General features: G+C 42.6%; 1 protein-coding gene across 1 annotated transcript in view; it reads left to right on the forward strand.

The window, feature by feature from the left end:
* Window positions 1–23,160, forward strand: part of LOC141178827 (transmembrane channel-like protein 2-B) — a 167,866-nt gene that overhangs the window by 48,326 nt on the left and 96,380 nt on the right. Inside the window, exons 4-7 of the mRNA XM_073660642.1 lie at window positions 19,812–19,869; window positions 20,058–20,114; window positions 21,721–22,108; window positions 22,724–22,879. Coding sequence (XP_073516743.1) covers window positions 19,812–19,869; window positions 20,058–20,114; window positions 21,721–22,108; window positions 22,724–22,879 — 659 coding nt within the window. The remainder of the gene's footprint in view (window positions 1–19,811; window positions 19,870–20,057; window positions 20,115–21,720; window positions 22,109–22,723; window positions 22,880–23,160) is intronic.

The following is a 23,160-nucleotide window of genomic DNA, read 5'->3' on the forward strand; positions in this document are numbered from 1 at the left end:
CCTATCCATTGGAACATTTTCACTGCCCCTTCAGACCTCTTTGTAGGGTCTGCCAGAAAAAAAGTTTTGCTTTCCCATTGACTTCCATTATACTCCTTACTCGTAATGAGCATTCGAGCATTAGGAATTGCTCGGTTCAAGCAATGAGCACCTGAGCATTTTAGTGCTCACTCATCTCTAGTCGCTACTCAGGGATCAGTACTATGAAGTTGCCCCCTCCATTCTAAAATTAGCCAGCCAGCCCCTTCATATGTTTAATACAAAATCTATAAATTATGTACTTTACATATTACAACTTTCTACCAATACAAAATGTGTCTGTGGGGTATGAAGGAAGGAGAAAGGCAAGCAACCTTGATATGTCAAACATCCAATTTCTGTCAAAAGTTCTGACATCACCTTTAATCCTTAACACCTTGTCTTTTGTGACCACCCCACACATGCAAATTTCAAAACTTTTCTGTACCTAAATTAACTCAAATCCGATACATTTATATGTGATCTATTTTGTATCAAGATGTTCATAAACTAAAATAAAATTCTAACTTGTGTCTGGTTTTAGCATATAGGAAATGTTGCATATTTTATTAGAGGCTGGAGATTCATTTGAACAGGAGGCAATGAAACTCAATACTCCATATTAGCTTTTAAACACATTACCTGGTGTCAGACTTGCTTAAAGACAGGTGTTGACGCTGACAACTTATTAAGATAATGTTTTTTTAATTGGAAGGTATACATTTTTCTTACAGTGGCTTGCAAAAGTATTCACTCCCCTTGGCATCTTTTGTGTTTTCTACCTCACAACCTGGAATTTCACTGTTTTTCTGTTTTTTATTTTGAGGGTTTCCTTCAGTTTATGTAAAGAACATGACTACCAACATAAAGAGCATAAATACTTATCTCCGGAAACACACCTGAATTATAGAAACCACCAAAAAAAGTAAATAATAGTCTCTAAAATGATTAGACTTTATTGAAAATTACCAATAAAAACAGAATATAAGCTTGACAGAGTACTATAATGGAGGACCACATAATGCATTTATATAGTTATGTCTAGTTTCCATAATATTAAATTCCAAACAGTCCAGTATCTATTTTTATGTAGTAATCAACAACATTCAAAAATCACCGCATCAGTGGTTACCTTATGTATATACAATGATACAAAAATTAGGCTCATTTAAACTGATAACACTTTATCAAATTTAATGCAAATTTAATGCAAGAAAATAACAATGAAAAACTTACATATGTTGCAGACTGGTGTGGTCTCAGTGCCCCGACGTACGTTTCACCCTTGCTTCATCAGGGGGCGTTTGAGTATTCACCCCCCTTGGCATTTTTCATGTTTTGCTACTTCACAACCTGTAATTTCACTGTTTTTCTGTTTTTTTTTAAGGTTTGCATCAGTTCATGTAATGAACATGCCTACAACTGTGAACATTTGGTTTTCTTTTTATTGTGAAGCAAACAAAAAATAGGACAAATTAACTGAAAACTTCAGTGTGCATAACTATTCACCCCCCGAAAGACAGTACTTTGTAAAGCCTCCCTTTGCAACAAATACAGCTGCAAGTCACTTTGGCTAAATCTCTATGAGCTTTCCACATCTTGCCACTGGGATTTTTTCCCATTCCTCAAGGCAAAACTGCTCCAGCTCCTTCAAGTTAGATGGTTTCATCTGGTGAACAGCAATATTCAAGTCTGACCACAGATTTTCATTTGGATTAAGGTCTGGGCTTTGACTAGGGCACTCCAAAATATTTATACGTTTCCCCTTAAACCACTCTACTCTTTCTTTAACAGTATGCTTTAGGTCATTGTCTTGTTGGAAGGAGATCCTTCGTCTCAATCACTGACAGACTAAAACAGGTTTTGCTCAAGAATATCCCTGTATTTCGCACCATGGATCTTCCCCATGACTCGGACCATTTTCTCTGTCCCTGCAGCTGAAAAAACATACCCACAGCATGATGCTGCCACCACCATGTTTCACTGTGGAGATGGAGTTCTTGGGATGATCAGCTATGTTTGTTTGACGCCAGACATAGCGTTTACCTTGGTGGCTAAAAAGTAAAATTTTGGTCTCATCTGACCACAGTACCTTCTTCCATACATTTGGGGAGTTTCCCACTTGTCTTTTGTCATACTTAGAATTTTTGTCTGTAAGTAAAGGCTTTTTTTCTGCCCATTCTTCCATAAAGGCCACCTTTATGGAGTGTACGGCTTATTGTGGTCATATAGAGAGAAACTCCAGTCTCTGCTTGTGAAATCTGCAGCTCATTTAGGGTTACCTTTGGTCTCTGAGCTGCTTCTCTTATTAATGCTCTCCTTGCCCAGGCTGAGAGTTTTGGTGGGTTTTCTTGGCAGGTTTGCTGTGGTACCATGTTCTTTCCATATGATGATAATGGATTTGATGGTGCTCTGTGGGATCATCAGAGATTGGGATATTTTTTTGTAACCCAACCCTGACATGTACTTCTCAACAACTTTGTTCCTGACTTGTTTGGAGATGTCTTTAGTCTCCATGGAGGTGTTTGGTTAGTGGTAACTCTTGCTTAATAGTGTTGCAGTCTCTGTGGCCATTCAGAAAAGGTGTGTATATACTGACAGACCATGTGACACTTAGTTTGCACACACGTGGAATTCCTTTCATTAAGCATGTAACTTATGAAGGTAATTGCTTGCACCACACATTTTTAGGGGCTACATACCAAAAGGGGTGAATACATGTGCACATGCCAATTTTTAGTTATTTGATCAGATAAATGTAATTTATGCCTATACTTTTCTCATTTCACTTCATCAACTTACATCAACTTCATCAACTTCATCACACACAAATCAGATTGCAACAATATTTTAACAGGTTGTAATGTAAGAAAATAGATAAAATGCCAAAGGGGTGAATATTTTCGCAAGCTATTGTATTACCTTTTGAACATGTTAGCTAATGCTATAAATTCAATTGGATCTTCTATGGTCAATATGTTCTTTTTAATAAAATTTCTTGCTTATCTACTAGTGTACTAGAAAAAGATGAACATTAAATTATATATATATATATATTGTGGCAAGACGACTCGCTCGGCTCTCCTGGAGGCAGACTCAGGACACACGTTCCCAGGTTTCCTTTCTGCTGGTTTATTATCAGCCATAAACTCATGCAGGTTTCGCAGGAAAAACAAACATGACCCCTCTGGGTTAAACGGAAAAAAAACAAAACAAAGTATAACTTAGTCCATAGATGAGCGGGTTCCGCCCGCTCTCGGTAGCATAAACTGCACTGCTAAAGTCCTTGTGAAAAGCTCTGCAGCTTCCACAATACTGTCTGGAGACTTCCCTCTCCAGACCACACCCCACGGGAAAAAAAACAGGACTGAGCTTTTACACATTTCTCAGCCACACCCTGAGGGGAGGTAGGGGGAATGGCGTCCCGCCCTCTTTGCCATTCCCATAAAACCGCACACCCTTTAACAGAGTAAATCCACCAGCGTATAACACGCTGGCAGAAAAATAAAGCAGGTCTTAGTTCACACAGGAGAGCATCCTGAGTGACACAATCCCGAGTAATCCCGAACCAACATGGATAATCCCGAACCAACATGGATTCATGAGGAATCGCTCCTGCCAAACAAACCTGATTGACTTGTACGAGGAGGTTAGCTCTCGAGTAGATCAGGGGGAACCAGTGGATGTCGTGTATCTCGACTTCTCAAAAGCGTTCGATAGCGTGCCACATAATAGGTTGGTATACAAAATGAGAATGATGGGGCTGGGGGAAAATGTCTGCAAGTGGGTAGCTAACTGGCTAAAGGATAGAAGGCAGAGGGTGGTTATAAATGGAATATACTCAGATTGGGTAAGCGTCACTAGTGGGGTACCACAGGGGTCTGTACTAGGCCCAATGTTATTTAATATCTTTATTAACGACATAGTCAACGGGATAAATAGTAAAATGTCAATATTTGCAGATGACACAAAGTTATGTAAAACAATTAATACAAAAGAGGACAGTGCAGACCTACAGAGGGATTTGGATAAGCTGGGTAGGTGGAGCATTAAATGGCAAATGAGGTTTAACGAGGAGAAATGTAAGGTCATACATATGGGAAGGAAAAATGGAAGTCACCAGTACTCACTGAATGGGAAATCATTGGGGAATTCAGAGATGGAGAAGGACTGGTGCATCTTGATTGATAGCAAACTAAATTGGAGTGCCCAAAGTCAGGCCGCTGCTGTAAGGGCAAACAGGGTAATGGGATGTATCAGAAGAGGTATAGCTGCAAAGGATGAGAACATTGTTCTTCCACTGTACAAAGCACTGGTCAGACCACACTTGGAATACTGTGCTCAGTTATGGGCCCCAATATATAGAAAGGATATAAATGAGCTTGAAAAGGTACAAAGGAGGGCAACAAAATTAATAAAGGGAATGGAGGGACTGCAATACCCAGAGAGGTTGGCAAAACTAGGACTATTCAGCCTGGAAAAGAGAAGGTTGAGGGGGGACATAATAAATGTGTACAAATATGTTAGGGGACAGTATAGAGATCTTGCCCGGGATTTGTTCAAAAGGAGGGATATTACGGTAACAAGAGGGCATTCACTAAGACTGGAAGAGAAAAGGTTTCAGCACCAGCATAGAAAGGGGTTCTTTACGGTAAGAGCAGTGAGAATATGGAATTCACTGAGTGAGGAGACGGTAATGTCGGATTCACTAAACCAGTTCAAGCGGGGACTGGATGCATTTCTAGATACCAGGCAGATTTCAGCGTATACTTAAAATAAAATAAAATAGTAGGTTGATACAGGGATTTATTCTGACTGCTGGTTTCAGAGTCGGGAGGGAATTTTTCCTCAGGTGAAGATTGGCCAAATCATTTGGGGTTTTTGCCCTCCTCTGGATCAACTTTAGTAATTACAGAACTAACAGGTCGAACTTGATGGATGCAAGTCTTTATTCGGCTTTACAAACTATGTTACTATGTTACATACCTCCCTTCACATATAAAACCAGTGACACTGTCACATATTCCCCACCTCTGCTCAAAGCCGGGGGTTTGGGCACCTTCTGACACCAGGCAGGGAATCCTAGAGAGGGCATCTGCATTCCCATGTAACTTCCCGGGCCTATGCTCCACGTGAAAGTTAAACTCTTGAAGCCCTAGGAACCATCTAGTTACCCTGGCATTTTTACCCCTCTTCTCCCTCAACCATCTCAATGGGGCATGGTCTGATACTAATCTAAACTTTCGGCCTAGTAGGTAATATTTCAGTGTATCCACTGCCCATTTTATGGCTAAACACTCTTTCTCTACTATGGGGTAGTTCTTCTCGCAGGAGGACAGCTTTCGGCTTAGATAGAGAATAGGATGTTCTTCCCCATTTATCTCTTGGGAGAGTACAGCCCCTAGACCAACCTCTGAAGAGTCCGTCTGGACCACAAATTCTTTCTTGAAGTCTGACGTGACCAGGACCGGCTGCTTGCACAGTGTTAGCTTCAACTGTTGAAACGCGGTCTCCGTTTCTTCCGTCCATTTCACCATGGTTGATTTGGTGCCCTTTAGAAGATCCATTAGTGGCACGGCAATCATGGCAAAATTCGGGATAAACTGCCGGTAGTATCCCACCATTCCTAGGAATGCTCTCACCTGCTTCTTCGAGAGTGGTTGCGGCCAGGTTTGAATTGCCTCCACTTTCTTGATTTGCGGCTTTATTTCGCCTCCCCAACAACATAGCCCAGGTACTTGGCCTCCTCCTTCTCGATGGCACACTTTTTCGGATTTACGGTAAATCCTGCCTTCCTTAGCGCGTCCAGAACGGCCTGTAGTTTAGGTAGGTGACTAGCCCAGTCTGGGCTAAAGACCACAATGTCGTCGAGGTAGGCTGCGGCATACTTCTTATGTGGGGCTAGGATCCGATCCATAGCCCTCTGGAAAGTGGCTGGGGCCCCCTGTAGTCCGAACGGCATCCGCGTGTATTGAAAACACCCATCAGGTGTTGAGAAAGCAGTCTTCTCCTTAGCCATCTGGGACATGGGGATCTGCCAGTAGCCCTTCGTTAGGTCGAGAGTGGTGATGTACCTCGCCGGTCCAAGCCTCTCGATGAGTTCGTCGACGCGGGGCATCGGGTACGCGTCACACTTGGATACCTCATTCAGCCGGCGGTAGTCATTACAAAACCTCCACTCTCCATTGGGTTTCGGCACGAGGACGATTGGGCTCGACCACCCACTCTTTGACTCCTCTATTACTCCGAGGTCTAACATCCTCTTCACCTCGGCCGAGATCACCTCCCGGCGTGCTTCCGGAATCCGATACGGCTTCAGATTCACTCGTACGTGCGGCTCTGTCAGCACATCATGCTCTACCACTTGAGTATGCCCCGGTAACTCTGAGAACAGCTCCCGATTCCGCTGTAGTAATTCTCGACACTGTTGCTTCTGGGCCGATGATAGAGTCTCTGCAATAGTGACCTCCTCCACCTTGCCTTCTGGTGCAGCTCCCAGGCAAGGAGTTTCCACAAGTTCACGGTCCCGCCACGGCTTGAGCAAGTTTACATGATATATTTGATGCGGCTTTCTTCGGCCAGGCTGGTGGACTTTATAATTAACCTCGCTGACTTTCTCCACCACCTCGTATGGACCTTGCCATTTGGCGAGGAGCTTGCTCTTGATGGTAGGGATCAGCACCAAAACATGGTCCCCGGGCTGGAACTGTCTTAGTCTCGCCGACCGGTTATAGACCTTCGCCTGGGCTTCCTGCGCCTGGAGGAGATGTTCCCTCACGATGGGCATCACCTTTTACATTCTCTCCTGTAACTGGGCGACATGTTCGATGATATTCCGGTGTGGCGTGACTTCAGCTTCCCAAGTTTCCTTGGCGATGTCTAGGAGACCTCTTGGATGCCGCCCATATAGGAGCTCAAATGGAGAGAAGCCAGTGGAGGCTTGAGGAACTTCTCTGACCGAGAAAAGCAGAAATGGGAGCAGGTAGTCCCAGTCTCGCCCATCCTTTTCAACGACCTTCTTGAGCATCGCCTTTAAGGTGTTGTTGAAGCGTTCCACTAGGCCGTCCGTCTGTGGATGATAAACTGAGGTCAGAAGCTGAGTTATCTGAAGGACTCTGCAAAGCTCCTTCATCACCTTGCTCATGAAGGGGTTTCCTTGGTCTGTCAGAATCTCTTTTGGTAGACCTGTCCGAGCAAAAATATGGACCAGCTCTCGGGCTATACTTTTACTGGACATGTTCCTTAGGGGAACCGCTTCCGGATATCGAGTCGCATAGTCCATGATGACCAGGATATATTGGTGGCCCTGAGCTGATTTAACTAAGGGGCCCACGAGGTCCATGGCAATCCTCTCAAAGGGAACCTCTATCACAGGTAGTGGGACTAAGGGGCTACGGAAGTGGGAGGAGGGAGCGGTTATTTGGCAGGTGGGGCAGGACCTACAATAGTTTTGAACTTCTTGATAACACCCTGGCCAATAAAACCTTCTCAATATCCTCTCCTGAGTTTTCTCGACCCCTAGGTGTCCCCCCAGAACATGTGAATGGGCCATATCTAGCACCCACCGTCTGTATGGCCCCGACACTAACAGCTGTTCCACTATCTCACCGCCCCTCAGTTTGGCCACCCGATATAGCAACTCCCCCTGCACTGCAAAGTGGGGGAATCTGGTGTCGGCCCCCGACTTTTGGGCAACCCCATTACATACAGTAACCTGGTCGAACGCCCCTTTTAAGGTCAGATCTCGAACTTGAGCTGTCCCAAAGTTCTCTCTGGACATATCTAACGCAGGGAGGTCGGCCTCCTCGGTCACCATCTCACCCTCATCACCGACAAGGACGCACAGTGGGAACTCCTCCATCTGAGACTTCGTCGGGGGTTCTTCTTCAAGGACCTGGCTTTTCCCCATGCTACTTAGTCCAGTTCCCTTCCCCCACAAGTCCCAGAATAAGGAAAAATCACGGTCCAATATGACATTCTGAGGATCACCCTGGGCAACCCAGGTCTGTACTGGCTTGGGAAGGGAATGCATGAACCTGTCAATCACCACCCGCTCAACCATCTGGACCGGAGTGGAGGACTCCGGTTGTAGCCACTTCTGAACAAGATGCAGGAGGTCAACCATCTGTGAACGAGGGGGTTTGTTGCTAGCATACGCCCAGTGATGAACTCGCTGGGCTCTCACCGCCATATTTACTCCCAGACGTGCTAAGATCTCTGTCTTTAGTTTGGGATACTCCTTAGCATCTTTCAGCGCTAAGTCAAAATACGCCTTCTGGGGTTCACCCGATAAATATGGCGCCAGAACCTCTGCCCACTGTGCTGGTGGAAGTCTCTCCCAATCAGCCACCCTCTCAAAAACAGTCAGAAATGCTTCTACATCATCCCCAGGGGTCATCTTCTGCATGGCCCGCCTTACCGCCTTCCTGACGTAAGAATCATCAGTCGTCCCTGAGGGTGGGGTGTTTGCCCTGCTCTGGATGGCGTCCGCCAAAAGCTGTATCTGCTGTTGCGCCTCCTGCTGGTGCTGCTGTTGCAACTTTTGCTGCAACTGGATCTGCTGAAGCAACAGTTTGGTCGTCTCCTGGTGCTGCTGCTGCATGCCCTGCTGGGCCTGCTGCATACTCTGCTGGGCCTGTAGGTGTTGCTGCTGCATGCTCTGCTGGGCCTGGACCAGGTGCTTAACGAGTTCCTCCATGCTGCTGGACTTCTCTGGCTGGCTGGCAGCCTTCACCCAGTACATCCTCCGGTCTTTGTGGCAGGTACACGTGTTCCTGGAATCCTGCACGCACTCTCACACCACCTGTGGCAAGACGACTCGCTCGGCTCTCCTGGAGGCAGACTCAGGACACACGTTCCCAGGTTTCCTTTCTGCTGGTTTATTATCAGCCATAAACTCATGCAGGTTTCGCAGGAAAAACAAACATGACCCCTCTGGGTTAAACGGAAAAAAAACAAAACAAAGTATAACTCAGTCCATAGATGAGCGGGTTCCGCCCGCTCTCGGTAGCATAAACTGCACTGCTAAAGTCCTTGTGTAAAGCTCTGCAGCTTCCACAATATTGTCTGGAGACTTCCCTCTCCAGACCACACTCCACAGGAAAAAAAACAGGACTGAGCTTTTACACATTGCTCAGCCACACCCTGAGGGGAGGTAGGGGGAATGGCGTCCCGCCCTCTTTGCCATTCCCATAAAACCGCACACCCTTTAACAGAGTAATTCTACCAGCATATAACACGCTGGTAGAAAAATAAAGTAGGTCTTAGTTCACACAGGAGAGCATCCTGAGTGACACATACCTCCCCTCACATATAAAACCAGTGACACTGTCACAATATATATATATATATATATATATATATATAGGATGTTACTCACATTTTTCGGTTCTGGAGCTTTTTTTTTTTCTCTACAGCTCCTTTTATACTAGTCCATGCCAGTAACTTGGCAAACCCCTTTGGCATGATTACCCAAGACCTTTTAAGCCTGGCTCGGGCAGGCATGTGCTGTCTGAATGTTGAAATAGCATTGCTCTCAGCAATGTTGTACTTGTCCGAAATTACTTTACCTTCCACTTAGCTCATGCTCCAGCCAGGTGCCTAATTACATCCTACTACTTTTGAGTTCTATTCATGTACCAGTGTTTATTTCTTAACTTAATTCTGAGATTCCTCGTGCTATTACACTCTTAACTCTGCTACCATAGGTATCAGTGACTGGACTCAGCTAATGCTGGTGTTATTCACACCAAGAACAAGGCAGGTGCTTGATTATTATTTGTCTCTACTGTTACAGTATGTAATCTCATCACTGCAAGCAGTATCCTGTTTGCATATCCATCATTTCTGTCCTGTGGTTAGCCATTTGTCTGCAGCAAACCTACGACTCTGCCATTAACCATCTGTCTGCTGCAAGCAGACGACTCTCCCGTGAGCTATTAGTTTGCTGTTTGCTGCTAATCATGGAGCGTCTACTATTCCCGAGTGTATCCTCACATCTGGCTATACTTAATTTGGTGCTTCTTGCATCGCTTTACTGTCTGTCTGCTGCCTTGCATACCTCGCTATACAGCCTTTGCTAGTCCATGTGCAATATGACAAGAACCACTCTGCTGCTCCATCGCCTCCAGTCCATGGTGCTCAATCTGACTAGAATTAACCTCACCAGGTAATTTTTTAACAGAGGACCTGTAAACATGACTTGAATTTAGACTGTAAATTTTAATGCGTAAAAAAATTCAATTATAAATCCTTAACTGTGTACTATACTTAATACCCTTGGTATCAGTTGTTGTACAACCAGCCTATTTCATCTTAAGCGATAAATGTTACATAGGACTTGTATTGACATCATTGATAGTCACTTGGTTTACATCTCTAGACTAATAATTGTGTCATACTTTTTCTGTTTTCATTTCTCAGTTTGCTAGTTTTTGTTATTGCATAACCATTGTTAGAACTCTCCAGTTAGGTTTTTTCTATCTTGCTGGTCACATGACCTTTTTGCCTATTTAATCCTGCTCCACCCTTCTGGCCTTGCTGGACTTCATTGCAATTTCTACTCTTAAGCGAGCCAGGTGCTTTGTAACCTTTCTCAGTCAGTTTAGCTAGGTCTTTTGACCTTTATATTCTATGTTGTGTGTTTGTCTTTTTATTGCTACAATTTCTGCTAGGAGGTGTCCATCTTTCTCCCAGTCCCTAGTTCTTGTAGGGATCCCTCCCTCACATCTATAGGTCTTCGTTCAGACTAGCTGAGGACTTTAGCGGGTCTGATCGCAGGATCAGGTTCCCCGTTACATCGTAGGGATCTAGCTTAGTTCTATCGTAGGGACAGATCTCTTGTCTTTCCTTAGTGCTTGTAGCAGATCATAACAGTAAGTCCAGCCCAAAAAAATCTCTAAGGAAAGACCTCCAGTTTCCATCATGGTGTCGGTTCAGGATTTGGCTCAACGCCTGCAGGGACTCTCTCTGGAGGTGGCCGAGCTCCAACAACACGTGAGTAGCTGTTCTGGAGCGCATTTTGTGGAGCCAAAGGTACGATTGCCTGATTTATTTTTTGGTGAACAACAAGATTTTTTTTCCTTTAAAAATGCTTGTTTATTGTATTTTCGTTTGAGACCCAGATCCTCTGGTGATGAATCACAGCGCATAGGGTTCATAATGTCACTTTTGCGCAAAGAACCTCAGGGATGGGCCTTTTCTCTCCAACCTAGTGATCCGTGCTTTAGATCAGTGGATAGTTTTTTTTCTGCTTTGGGGTTGTTGTATGATGATCCTGATCGTGTCTCATCAGCTGAGACGGAATTGAGACATTTGAGGCAGGGATCAGGTAATGTGGAAAATTATTGTACTGACTTCCGTCGGTGGTCTGCTCAGGTGGGGTGGAACGATTCAGCTCTGAAAAGTTTGTTTCTTGCGGGGCTAGGTGAAAGGGTTAAGGATCTGCTGATTGCTTATCCTACACCTGGAAACTTGCAGGAGGCAATGCAATTAGCTATACGGGTGGACAGGAGACTGCGTGCAAGGGTTAATGAGAGTAAATCCTTTGCCATGTCAGCTCCTAGTCTTGAGAGGGTCTGTACTGACATTGGAGAGCCGATGGAGATTGGGGCGATGTCACCCCGCTCTCAGGAAAAAGACGGCAGGTTTTCTGAAGGTTTGTGCTTTTATTGCGGAAAATCTGACCATTTCATTAAGAACTGTCTGCTTCGTATGAACAAAGAAAAAAAAAAAAAGGTCAGTTACGCCCGTATAGCCTGTTTAAATACTAAGGGTGTATTTCTTTCTGCCACTACCGCAGCTCAGGAAGAATTAATTGAATTTGTCCCTGGAGCGACTCTTCCTAAAAGTCGTTTATTTAATCTTACTATTCCTGAGAGAAAGGCTTTGGAGGAATACATACAGACGACCTTGGCCGCCGGTCATATCAGACCCTCTAAGTCACCTGTGGCTGTTGGATTTTTTTTTGTAAAAAAAAAGGACGGCGGTTTACGCCCTTGTCAGGACTTTCGCGAGATTAATAAAATTACTGTGCGCAATCCCTACCCACTGCCATTGATTCCTGATTTGTTTAACCAGTTAGTGGGGGCCAAGTGGTTCTCTAAAATTGATCTCCGGGGGCATACAATTTGTTGCGCATGAAGGAGGGTGATGAATGGAAGACTGCTTTTAACACTCCTGTGGGTCATTTTGAGTATCTGGTTATGCCTTTTGGTCTTACCAATGCACCAGCATTTTTTCAGAATCTTATTAATGACATCCTTAGACCTTTGATCGGCAAAAATGTGGTTGTGTATTTGGATGACATTTTGATTTATTCGCCTGACCTGGAGTCTCATTGGCGGAGCGTACGTGAGGTATTACAGTTATTAATTGACAATTCGCTTTTTGCTAAGCTGGAGAAATGTGAGTTCTCTGTACAGAGAATTAGTTTTTTGGGCTACATTATCTCCACCGAGGGTTTTGAGATGGACCCGGTGAAAGTTCAAGCTGTGCAGGAATGGCCTAGGCCTATTGGTTTGAAATCGATACAGAGGTTTTTGGGTTTCGCCAATTATTACAGAAAATTCATTAAAAAATTTTCTATTATTGTTAAACCACTGACCGATCTCACCAGGAAAGGTGCTAATACGGTTCAGTGGACTACTGAGGCCATTGAAGAATTTGTGTTTCTAAAGGAGAGGTTCAGCTCTGCCCCCATCCTTATGCAGCCTGATGTGACTAAGTCGTTTTTGGTTGAGGTTGATGCTTCTTCTGTGGGGGTCGGTGTGGTGTTGTCTCAGGAAAACAAGGATGGAGTACATCCCTGTGCCTTTTTTTCAAAAAAACTTTCTGAGACTGAACTTAATTACGATATTGGTAATCGGGAATTGCTGGCTATTAAACTCGCATTTGAACACTGGCGTCATCTCTTGGAAGGTGCTGAATTTCCTATTCAGGTTTTCACTGATCATAAAAATCTGATCTATCTTGATGCTGCCAAGCGCTTGAATGCCCGTCAGGCTAGGTGGGCACTTTTTTTTTCGCGGTTTAATTTTTCCGTTACTTACATCCCGGGTACCAAGAATGTTAAAGCTGATGCGTTGTCTCGCAGCTTTTCTCCCATGGTCGGTGCTGAGGAGGAGGAGAGCATTTTACAAGAAGGTGTTGTGATTGCTGCATTGGACTCCGTTTTGGAAGATGAGATTCTTAAAGCACAGGAGAATGCCCCATCTAACACTCCCCATGGTAGGTTGTTTGTGCCAAGGACCTTTAGGAGAGATTTGTTTGTTGAGTGTCATGAGTCTCGGTTGGCAGGTCATCCAGGAATTTCTGAGACCAAGAGACCAAGTTTTTGGTGGCCTGGATGACAGAAGGAAGTCATTAAGTGGGTGCATCAATGTACTGTGTGCTAGATCTAAGTCTTCTCATACTCCTGCCGCAGGGTTGCTTTGCCCTCTGGAGGTTCCTAGTGCACCTTGGACACATCTGGCTATGGACTTTATTACTGACCTTCCCCCCTTTGAGGGTTTCACGGTCATCTGGGTGGTCGTGGACCGTTTTAGCAAGATGTGTCACTTGGTTCCCTTCATCAAACTGCCCTGTGCTAAGACACTCGCTAAGGCCTTTGTCAAGGAAATTGTCAGACTCCATGGTGTTCCTACTGACATTGTTTCTGATAGGGGACCTCAGTTCGTGGCTCGTTTTTGGCGTGCCTTTTGTGACAGGTTGGGAGTTCATTTGTCGTTTTCATCTGGATATCATCCTGAGTCTAATGGCCAGACAGAAAGGAAGAATCAGGATGTTGAGCAGTTCTTGCGTTGTTTTGTGGCAGACAATCAAGAGGGGTGGTCTGAGTTTCTGCCGCTTGCTGAATTTGCTCTTAACAACCATACATCCTCTTCTGCTGGGTGTTCGCCTTTTTTTTTGTTGTTCTGGGAGACATCCGTCTTTTGGGTCATTCTCCAAATTGGTATCGGCTGTGCCTGAGGAGGAGTTTTTCCGGTGATTTGGAGAGAGTTTGGACTGATGTACGTGGTAATCTTCAAGAGGCTAACAAAAAATCTAAGAGGTACTTTGACAGGAAACGTCAAGAGGTTTTGTTTACGGTTGGTGACATGGTTTGGTTGTCCTCTAAGAATCTGCGGTTGAGGATTCCTTCTAAAAAATTGGGTCCCAAGTTTGTAGGGCCCTTTAAGGTGCTTCAGGTAGTTAACCAATCTGCTGTTAGGTTGGAGGTTCCTACCTCCTGGAAGATTAATCAGGTGTTTCATGTTTCTCTATTGAAAAAAGCTGATGTATCAGATAGAGACGCCACTGCCACTGTTCCTCCGGTGGTGGAGGACGGGGAATATGAAATTTCCCGCATCCTTAATTCTAGACGGTATAGGGGGAGTTTGCAGTATCTCGTCGCTTGGAAGGGTTTCGGTCCCGAGGATAACTCATGGGTGAGGGCGGATGATGTTTCTGCTTCCAGACTTGTCAGAGCGTTTCACAAGAGGTTTCCTGATAAGCCTGGGCCTAGGGGATCCGGAGGATCCTCATAGAAGAGGGGGTACTGTTAGAACTCTCCTGTTAGGTTTTTTCTATCTTCCTGGTCACATGACCTTTTTGCCTATTTAATCCTGCTCCGCCCTTCTGGCCTTGCTGGACTTCATTGTAATTTCTACTCTTAAGCGAGCCAGGTGCTTTGTAACCTTTCTCAGTCAGTTTAGCTAGGTCTTTTGACCTTTATGTTCTATGTTGCGTGTTTGTCTTTTTACTGCTACAATTTCTGCTAGGAGGTGTCCATCTTTCTCCCAGTCCCTAGTTTTTGTAGGGATCCCTACCTCACATCTATAGGTCTTCGTTCAGACTAACTGAGGACTTTAGCGGGTCTGATCGCAGGATCAGGTTCCCCGTTACATTGTAGGGATCTAGCTTAGTTCTATTGTAGGGACAGATCTCCTGTCTTTCCTTAGTGCTTGTAGCAGATCATAACAACCATGATACTTAAAATACTATTTCCAAAATCAAAAGTTATCCCCTATCCACAAAATAGCGGATAACTTACTGATCGCTGGGTATCTAACCAATGGGACTGTGGCTCTGGATCCAAGAACCGTGCTCTGCAGAGCCCTTTCTTCAGTGGAGCAGAGAGGCACATACTCGACTTCTGCTCCGTTCATTGTTAGTGGGACTGCTAGAAATAGCTGACCACAGGGTTTAGCTTTCTACAGCAGTCACATAACTTTTTTTGGTTGAACCTAAAATTCGATGGACGCGATTTTGGGTAATATGATACACAAATGACTGTAATAATTGTTGAATGATCTGTAATAATAGGGTCACACAACCATATGTGTGTAGGGCCAATTACTTCTAAAGAGGATGTACAGCACCTAGCAGATGCACCACTACTACATACGTTGTGTATTTGCTAATCTCGGGTAATATCATTTGTGGTCTAGACGTAAATAATGAAACCCCTGGTGGTCTATAGGTATAAAAGCAAGTAATGAATGTGAAGTGGTCTAGAGGTCTTCATTTTACTATCTATCTATCTATCTATCTATCTATCTATCTATCTATCTATCTATCTATCTCTCTATCTATCTCATATCTATGTATCTATCTATCTATCTATAACGTACACACTTTTTTTCTACTTGATGATAATCCCAAATAGTATTTTACATCTGAAACAGTTTAGTAAAATCTGTAGTGTTTTCAGTAGTCACATTGCTAATCCTACTTTGAACTATACAACAGTAAGGTGTGGCTCGTATTTATTATTTAGAATTAGGTCAGATTAAGTGTCACATATACCTAGTGCTCTTAGTATAGTGTAACTACCAATTCTTGCCAGTTTACCGGGTGCTGAAGCTTCTAATTAAGACATTACATTTTTTCTATTAAAAATGGTCAGAAAAGTAAAAAGTCAGATGGAGATCCTGATGGATGAAGGTATGTAATAAATGCATGAGCTTAGTTGTTATTTTTGCATGCTTTATTATTTCAGCTAATATAGTTTGGTTGTATTGACTGTTACTTTGATATTTACTTATAGCAATAAAAAAACCTGACATTTCTTAAACATTAAAATTTACCATTGATAATACGATATAAATATTTGTGTTCCATGTACTGTAAGTCTTGGGCTCTATTCATGTATTATTTTAATATGTATTTTAACATGTGCCTCTCCTTTTATGTTTTAACAAAAAGTGGGAAATGATTCTGGAAAATAATAGTAGGTTAAGGCTTTCAATTGGGATGCTTATATCCTACTCTAACTTGGGACTTGTTCCTGATTTTTCATAAAAATGTGGAAAGGGAAAATGTAACACAATATGCATTTTCTTTTGTCTTTCTTTAGCTACTGTTGAGAATTCTTAGCAGAGTAACCTTACAGCTTTAAAGGGGTTATCCAGGGTTTGCTTATTTTTTGCTATGTGGCTAATAACTTGCAGGCAGGTAGTTGCTATCTACCGGACTCTTTTGACCATTGCCAATCTATGTCGCTCCTGCCGGCGATTCTGCGGCTTTCGGTGATGTCATATTGCCAGAACAGCATCTTCATTTCCGCTCTGCTCTATTGACGGGATGTCTTTGCCTATGTCAAGCTAATAGACAGCCGGCTCCCCGCTATCGAACTACAGGGAGCCAGCTGTCAATCAGCATGACATCAGCAGTGACACCCCATCATAGTATTAGTATTTTAATGGACTTGATTCATTGAATTAGCAGCTTCCCCTTCCCCCCATTGCTGTAAGGGAACCTGTCCTGTGAAAAAACGCTATTAACCTACAAATATGGTGTTAATCTGTAGTTTAATAGTGCTCTGATGATGTTCGGCTGCCATATTGAAAGCCAGGCTACCGGGAGGAAATAAACTTTATTCCTCCTGGCATTACAGTTTCCATTTAAAGGTGTTTTCCATTTTCAAGAAAGTGGACTCCAATCACTGTAAAATAAGTAAGATAACAAACACACCAGGAACTCACCCTTCGAGGGTCCAGCGCCTGCTACCTGCCGCTGCTTCCATCTCAGTGTTCTGGTTGCAGCCGTGACTTTAGGTCGACAGTGCGCATCACCGCCACAGACAATCAGTTAGCTCAGCGATTTGTGTAGTCCAAAATTTTGGAAAAATAAGCTCACCAATACCAGTGCGATATATACGCTCAGCAGTCTAATAACTTGTCAGCTTCAGCAAGTGAATATCAAAGTAGAAAAAGTGCTGCTGGATTTATATAAAACATGAATCCTTTATTTAATATTCATTAATATTCCATATGCATGTCAGAGAAAGAGGTAACAAATCTATGCATATGGAATTTTAATGACAATTAAATAAGGGATTACATTTTTATATAAATCCAGCAGCACTTTTTCTATTTTGATATTGACTCGTGTTATCCACATCTGCGCGCACACACCCACACCCACACACACACACACACACATACACACATACACACACACACACACATACACATACATACACCCACCCACACCCCCCCCACACACACCCACCCACCCACCCACACCCCCCCCCCCACACACACACCCACCCACACCCCCCCCCCCCACCCCCCCCCACCCACACACACCCCCCCCACACACACACACACCCCCCACACACACACACCCACCCCCACACACACACACCCCCCCACACACACATACACACACACACACACACATATACACACACACATACACACACACACACACACACACACACACACACACATACACACACACACACACACACACACACACACACACACATATACACACACACATACACACACACACACACACACACACACACACACACATACACACACACACACACACACACACACACACACACATAGCAGCTTCTTAATGATGCATTATTTATATCTTTGTTTTTACATTTTTACATTTTCTCCTATTTGCACTGTCAGCTATGTTTGCAGCAAAATTCTGTGATTTTTTAAAGCTTTTTATGTCACAATACTAGCCTAAAAGCTTTGATGAATTGGGCATAAAATGTATACTGGTATAGAAATCAGATGACAAATAATCCCGGTCCAAGTTATTGCAACCGAAATGAATTTCACAATTATAGAATTTCATTATTATAGAATTTTGGCTAATGTCACATTTTATGTGCATACATTTTCTATTAATTTCAACTGCGAAGGAAAGCAGTGTAATCTGCCCTTGCTATCCATGGATTTCTTAAGATGTCTATTCCCAGAGTATAATACTAGATGTCCTTGTCCACACTAAATATTGCATATCCAGAGCACTAATGAATTTTCAAGCAGACATGTTAGAACAATGACGTTAATTGTGGTTTTGTTGTCAGAATCATTTTTTTATTTTTGATCATACGCATTGATATGAAATTAATGAAATCATGAAAGCCAGTGAATGAAAATGTAATGTAATTCATCATTGTGTTTCCATTTCTATCAATGATGGGGCCAAGTTATTTTGAAAAAAAGTGGATGTTTTATGACATATCAAAAGGAAATGCCATAAAACACTGATCATGAGGATTCACTTGTTGAGACCTCTACTGAGAATGTACAGGTTTACAGGTTTGCATCAGGACTTACATTGGAGGATAGGAAGGCTCTCATGCTGTAACTCAACATAAAATCAAAGTGTTTGCAAATTTTACATTTATAGCATATCCAAAGAATGGTGCCTGCAATTTTATGTAGACCTGTGTATAAGTGTATGTAGTGTAGCGTGTATAGAATATATACACCTATTGTCGTCTTCTCCGGTATCCAGCCTCGTTGTGCTCCTCTTCTCAGTGACGTCACCACTCTGCAGACTCTACTGGTCACTCTGTGCTCTGTGTGACCCAGAAGTGGCTTTTACAATGTAAGTCTATGTAGGGTCAGAACATAAATTTAAGTTGTAATAGAGACTTCTGGCTCAAGCATAGAGCTCAGAATGAGTTGTAGAGACTAAAGAGCAGTGATGTCACCGAGAAGAGGACCAGAACTGTGCTGGATACCGGAGATGAGTATATTAACACACTGACACTACAGTTCATTACTTGTTTAGGAGAAAAAAAGTTAATCTGAGTGCTTCTTTCAGATAGATGTGGGTCAAAGCTGTGGGACCCATTTGTATTTCACATTTATGGCATGTCCTGTGGATATGCTATCAATGTACAAAATGGGAATAATCATTTAAATAAAAAATCAGTAACATCAGTAAGAAGTATATAAAGCAACACAAACTGTAGATAGACTGTTCTATAGACTATAGATCATCAATGCATTTTGTACCTTCAAGGTCACAAACAATATTTAAAGATTGGATAACAACTTTAGTCATGCTTCCCAGGGCACATAGGATGTATAATGATCTGACCTTATTGTGCTTTGTACTTGGACCAGGCACTAGGTCAAAAGTGACAAGTTTTTGCTCTTATTTTATTCCTGCTGCTCCCTATTTTTTTTCATTAACTTTGCCATACAGTTCCAGAGATATGGACCTTTTTATTCCGTGCTAATTTTATAGCTTTTACAAAGGGATCATTGCTCTCAGGACTCTCTGGAGGTTTCTTTAGGCTGCTCTGCATTATTATTGTGAGGTATGACCCCCAGGGTAAAGACCATAACATGTAGTATTAAAAAAAAAGGGCCCATATCTCTGGAACCGTATGGCCGGATTTGAAAAATAATAAACGGAATACACAGAGGGGCAGCGGGAATAAAGTAAGAGGTGACACCCTATTTAAGGTCATAAAGGTTATTGTTTGTATGACTTGCCACCTTTTTCAAATATGGATTCTGTATCAATTCTTCATGATTTTAAAGGGAACCTCTAATGAAATCCATGCTTTCCAATCATTGGCCAGCATGAATCAGAGCCTGGGTTTGGTATAGCAGCCGTGTATGTTGCTAGTCAATGGAAACCTCCATTGCTTACTTCCAGATAACAGTCACAGCAGGGCACTACTTGTTAGGAGACACAGTCACTGAACCAAGACAAATTGTTAATCATTTTTAATATTATTTAAAAGTGTATTACTCTGTTAATCTTGTGATTGTTTTTTTTCACAGTTGGGATAGATGTAGATGCTCTAGATGATCTAGATAGTTCAGAAACTGAAAGTGATGGTAAGTGACATGTCTGATGGTCCTTGTTAATTTTACCTATATTATTTTACATAGAAATTACTATGGTGGAGAATTAGCAGTTGAACCCTGCCCTTTGTGCCTGAGGCAACTGAAAGGTTCTATAGCTTACTGAGCTGGATCATTTGGCTGAGTAACAAGAGACAACTCTTGCGGCCTACAAACGGCTCTCGATCTAACAGCGCTTCTCCTCTATCGTCAAACATGGTGGTGGTAGCATGGTGGGGATGTTTTTCTTCAACAGGGACAGGAAAGCTGGTCAGATTTGATGGGAAGGCGGATAGAGTTAAATATATGGCAATTCTGGAGGAAAACCTGTTAGAGGCGGCAAAAGACTTGAGACTGGGGCGTAGATTAACTTTCCAGCAGGAGAATGACCCTAAACATACTGCCAGAACCGCAATGGAATGGTTTATATCAAAGTATATTCATCTGTTTGGATGGTCCAGACCTAAATCCCATGGAGAATCTGTGGCAAGACTTGAAAATTACTGTTCACAGACGCCTCCATCTAATCTCACTGAGCTAGTTTTCAAAGAACAATGGGCAAAAATTTCAGCCTCTAGATGGTTAAGCTGGTAGAGGCAAACCCCAAAAGACTTGCAGCAATAATTACAACGAAAGGTGGCGCTACAAAGTATTGACTTAAAGGGAACCTGTCACCAGTTTTGTCACATAGCAGCTAAAAATATCACCTTATTCGGCATCTGCGCTGCATTCCCTAAATCCTTATATAGCCATCTGACTCCCCCTATATGGCCCAAAAAAACCTTTTTAATTTCTCCCATGCTGTATGGTAATCGGGTCCGTCCGGTCCAATGGGCGTGGCTTCGGGACTCTCCACCCCCTCCCCCCCAGCTGCTGCTCGCTGTCCTTGATGTGGATGATACCTCCTGCATCATCCTCATCGCCATGAGAAATTTCACGCCTGCGCAGGCAAATCGCGTCTCGTGTCTGTGCAGTATGCTTTGCCCACATGCGGGCAAAGCCAAAAAACAGAAGTATACATGGGCACAGCAATCGCCACAAAATATTTCAGGTACGTGAGCCGGAAAGACGTGTGTCAGCGCATGTGCACTTCTGTTTGTCGGCTTTGCTTTTCGTCTTTGTATTTCTGCTTTTTTGGGCAAAGCATATTGCGCAGGCGCAAGACACGATTTGTCTGCGCAGGCGTGAGATTTCTCCCAGCAATGAGGATGACGCAGGAGGTGTCATCCATGTCAAAGACGGCGAGCAGCAGCCGGGGGGCAAGTGTGCGATTTGCATACATGCGGTCACAAGCCAGCTAGAAGTGCGTGGCCCAACTCATTACAAGTAAGTTGAGTGAGACTAGACTCGTTTAGTCGCAATGTGGCTCGGCGCCAGAAAATCTTAACAGCTCGCATTGTTCGCACTATGCGCATTCCCAAACCTGCAGTCATGTAGAGTGACTGCAGACTTAAAACCCAAGCCTGAACACCCCCTTTAACTGAAGTGACTTATTATTTTTATTACATTTTCTTAATTTGACAGTAGATATTAAGCCTAGTATGAAGGCTGAACATTTTGTTCATTTTAAATTTATTGTGATTTTTTCCTTTATGTTTAGATTCCAGAACACAATATTCAAACAGACAGCAAATACGGTACCAGAAAACAAGATATGGCAAATATGATGGCAATGATAGTAATGATGATGATGATGATGATGATGATGATGATGACAATGATAACATTAATATCCCAAAAAGAAAAAGAATTGTGAGAAAATCTACCAGAAGAAGAAAAGTAGAAGATGAACAAGAATCTGAAACTGATTCTGAGGATGAGGATCAGAAAACAAATAAAAGTAAAAGGACTGTGGTACAAAAGGACATTAACAAAAACAACACAAAAGCAACCAAAGCAAATACAAATAATGAAAAAACTTCAAATGAGACCACAGGGAAAAATAAAAATAAACCAGAGGATCGTAAAAAAAAGAAAAGAAAAAGCAGGTATGAAAATTTTAGATTGAAGTATAACCCCAATTCCAAAAAAATTGAAACACTATATAAAATGTAATGAAAACATGAATGCGATGATTTGGAAATTTTGGATAATCTTATTTTATTCAAAACAGAGAACATCGATCAGTAGTTGAATGTTACAAATTTTTTTCCATTTGATTTGTGAAAAAAAAGACTCATTTAGAAATTGATGCAGCAGCATGTCTACCATTATGTCACTTCCCCTCTTCTTCCTACAACAGTCTGTAAATTTCTTGGAAGTGAGGAGACCAATTGCTGGAGTTGGTGACAAGAACGTTGTCCCATTACTGTTTGATGTAGGATTCTAGCTGCTCAACAGCCCTGGGTCATCTATGCCAGACCTTTTGTTTCATGATGGTGACAGATCTGGACTGCAGGCGACCGGTTCATCACCCAAACTGTTCTTCTGCAAAGCCATGCTGTCCCAACATATTTTTGAATTAGGGTTTTCTAACAATACATAGAAAATAACTGAAATTAAAATATTTGTGTGAATCGAGAGGAAAAACTGTTCTTGTGGACTAATTGTAATGTTTTTTTCTTTTTTAATTTTGGGATTATATACTATTTCTTTTTTTTCAGTTCATCTTCATCCTCATCATCCTCTTCAAGTTCAGAGGAAAGTTTGTCAGATAGTGAAAGGGAAAGGATTATGAAGCAAGTTGAAGATAAGAAAAAAATCATTTCAGCAATGAGAAGTAAACCATGGAGAATGTCAAAGAAGCTAAATTTACTCAAGTATGAATATTCTTTTAGTGCAGTAACTTTCATTTCTTTCTCACAATTCATATTGGAAATATTGTGGGTTTCATGTATCATAGTAACATAACATAGTAACATAGTTTGTAAAGCCGAATAAAGACTTGCGTCCATCAAGTTCGACCTGTTAGTTCTATAATTGCTAAAGTTGATCCAGAGGAGGGCAAAAACCCCAAATGATTTAGCCAATCTTCACCTGAGGAAAAATTCCCTCCCGACTCTGAAACCAGCAGTCAGAATAAATCCCTGTATCAACCTAC

Source organism: Phyllobates terribilis, unplaced genomic scaffold (assembly GCF_046119375.1).
Source record: "Phyllobates terribilis strain yellow unplaced genomic scaffold, ASM4611937v1 Scaffold_1__5_contigs__length_1240528914, whole genome shotgun sequence".
In the NCBI taxonomy this organism is placed as follows: Eukaryota; Metazoa; Chordata; class Amphibia; order Anura; family Dendrobatidae; genus Phyllobates; species Phyllobates terribilis.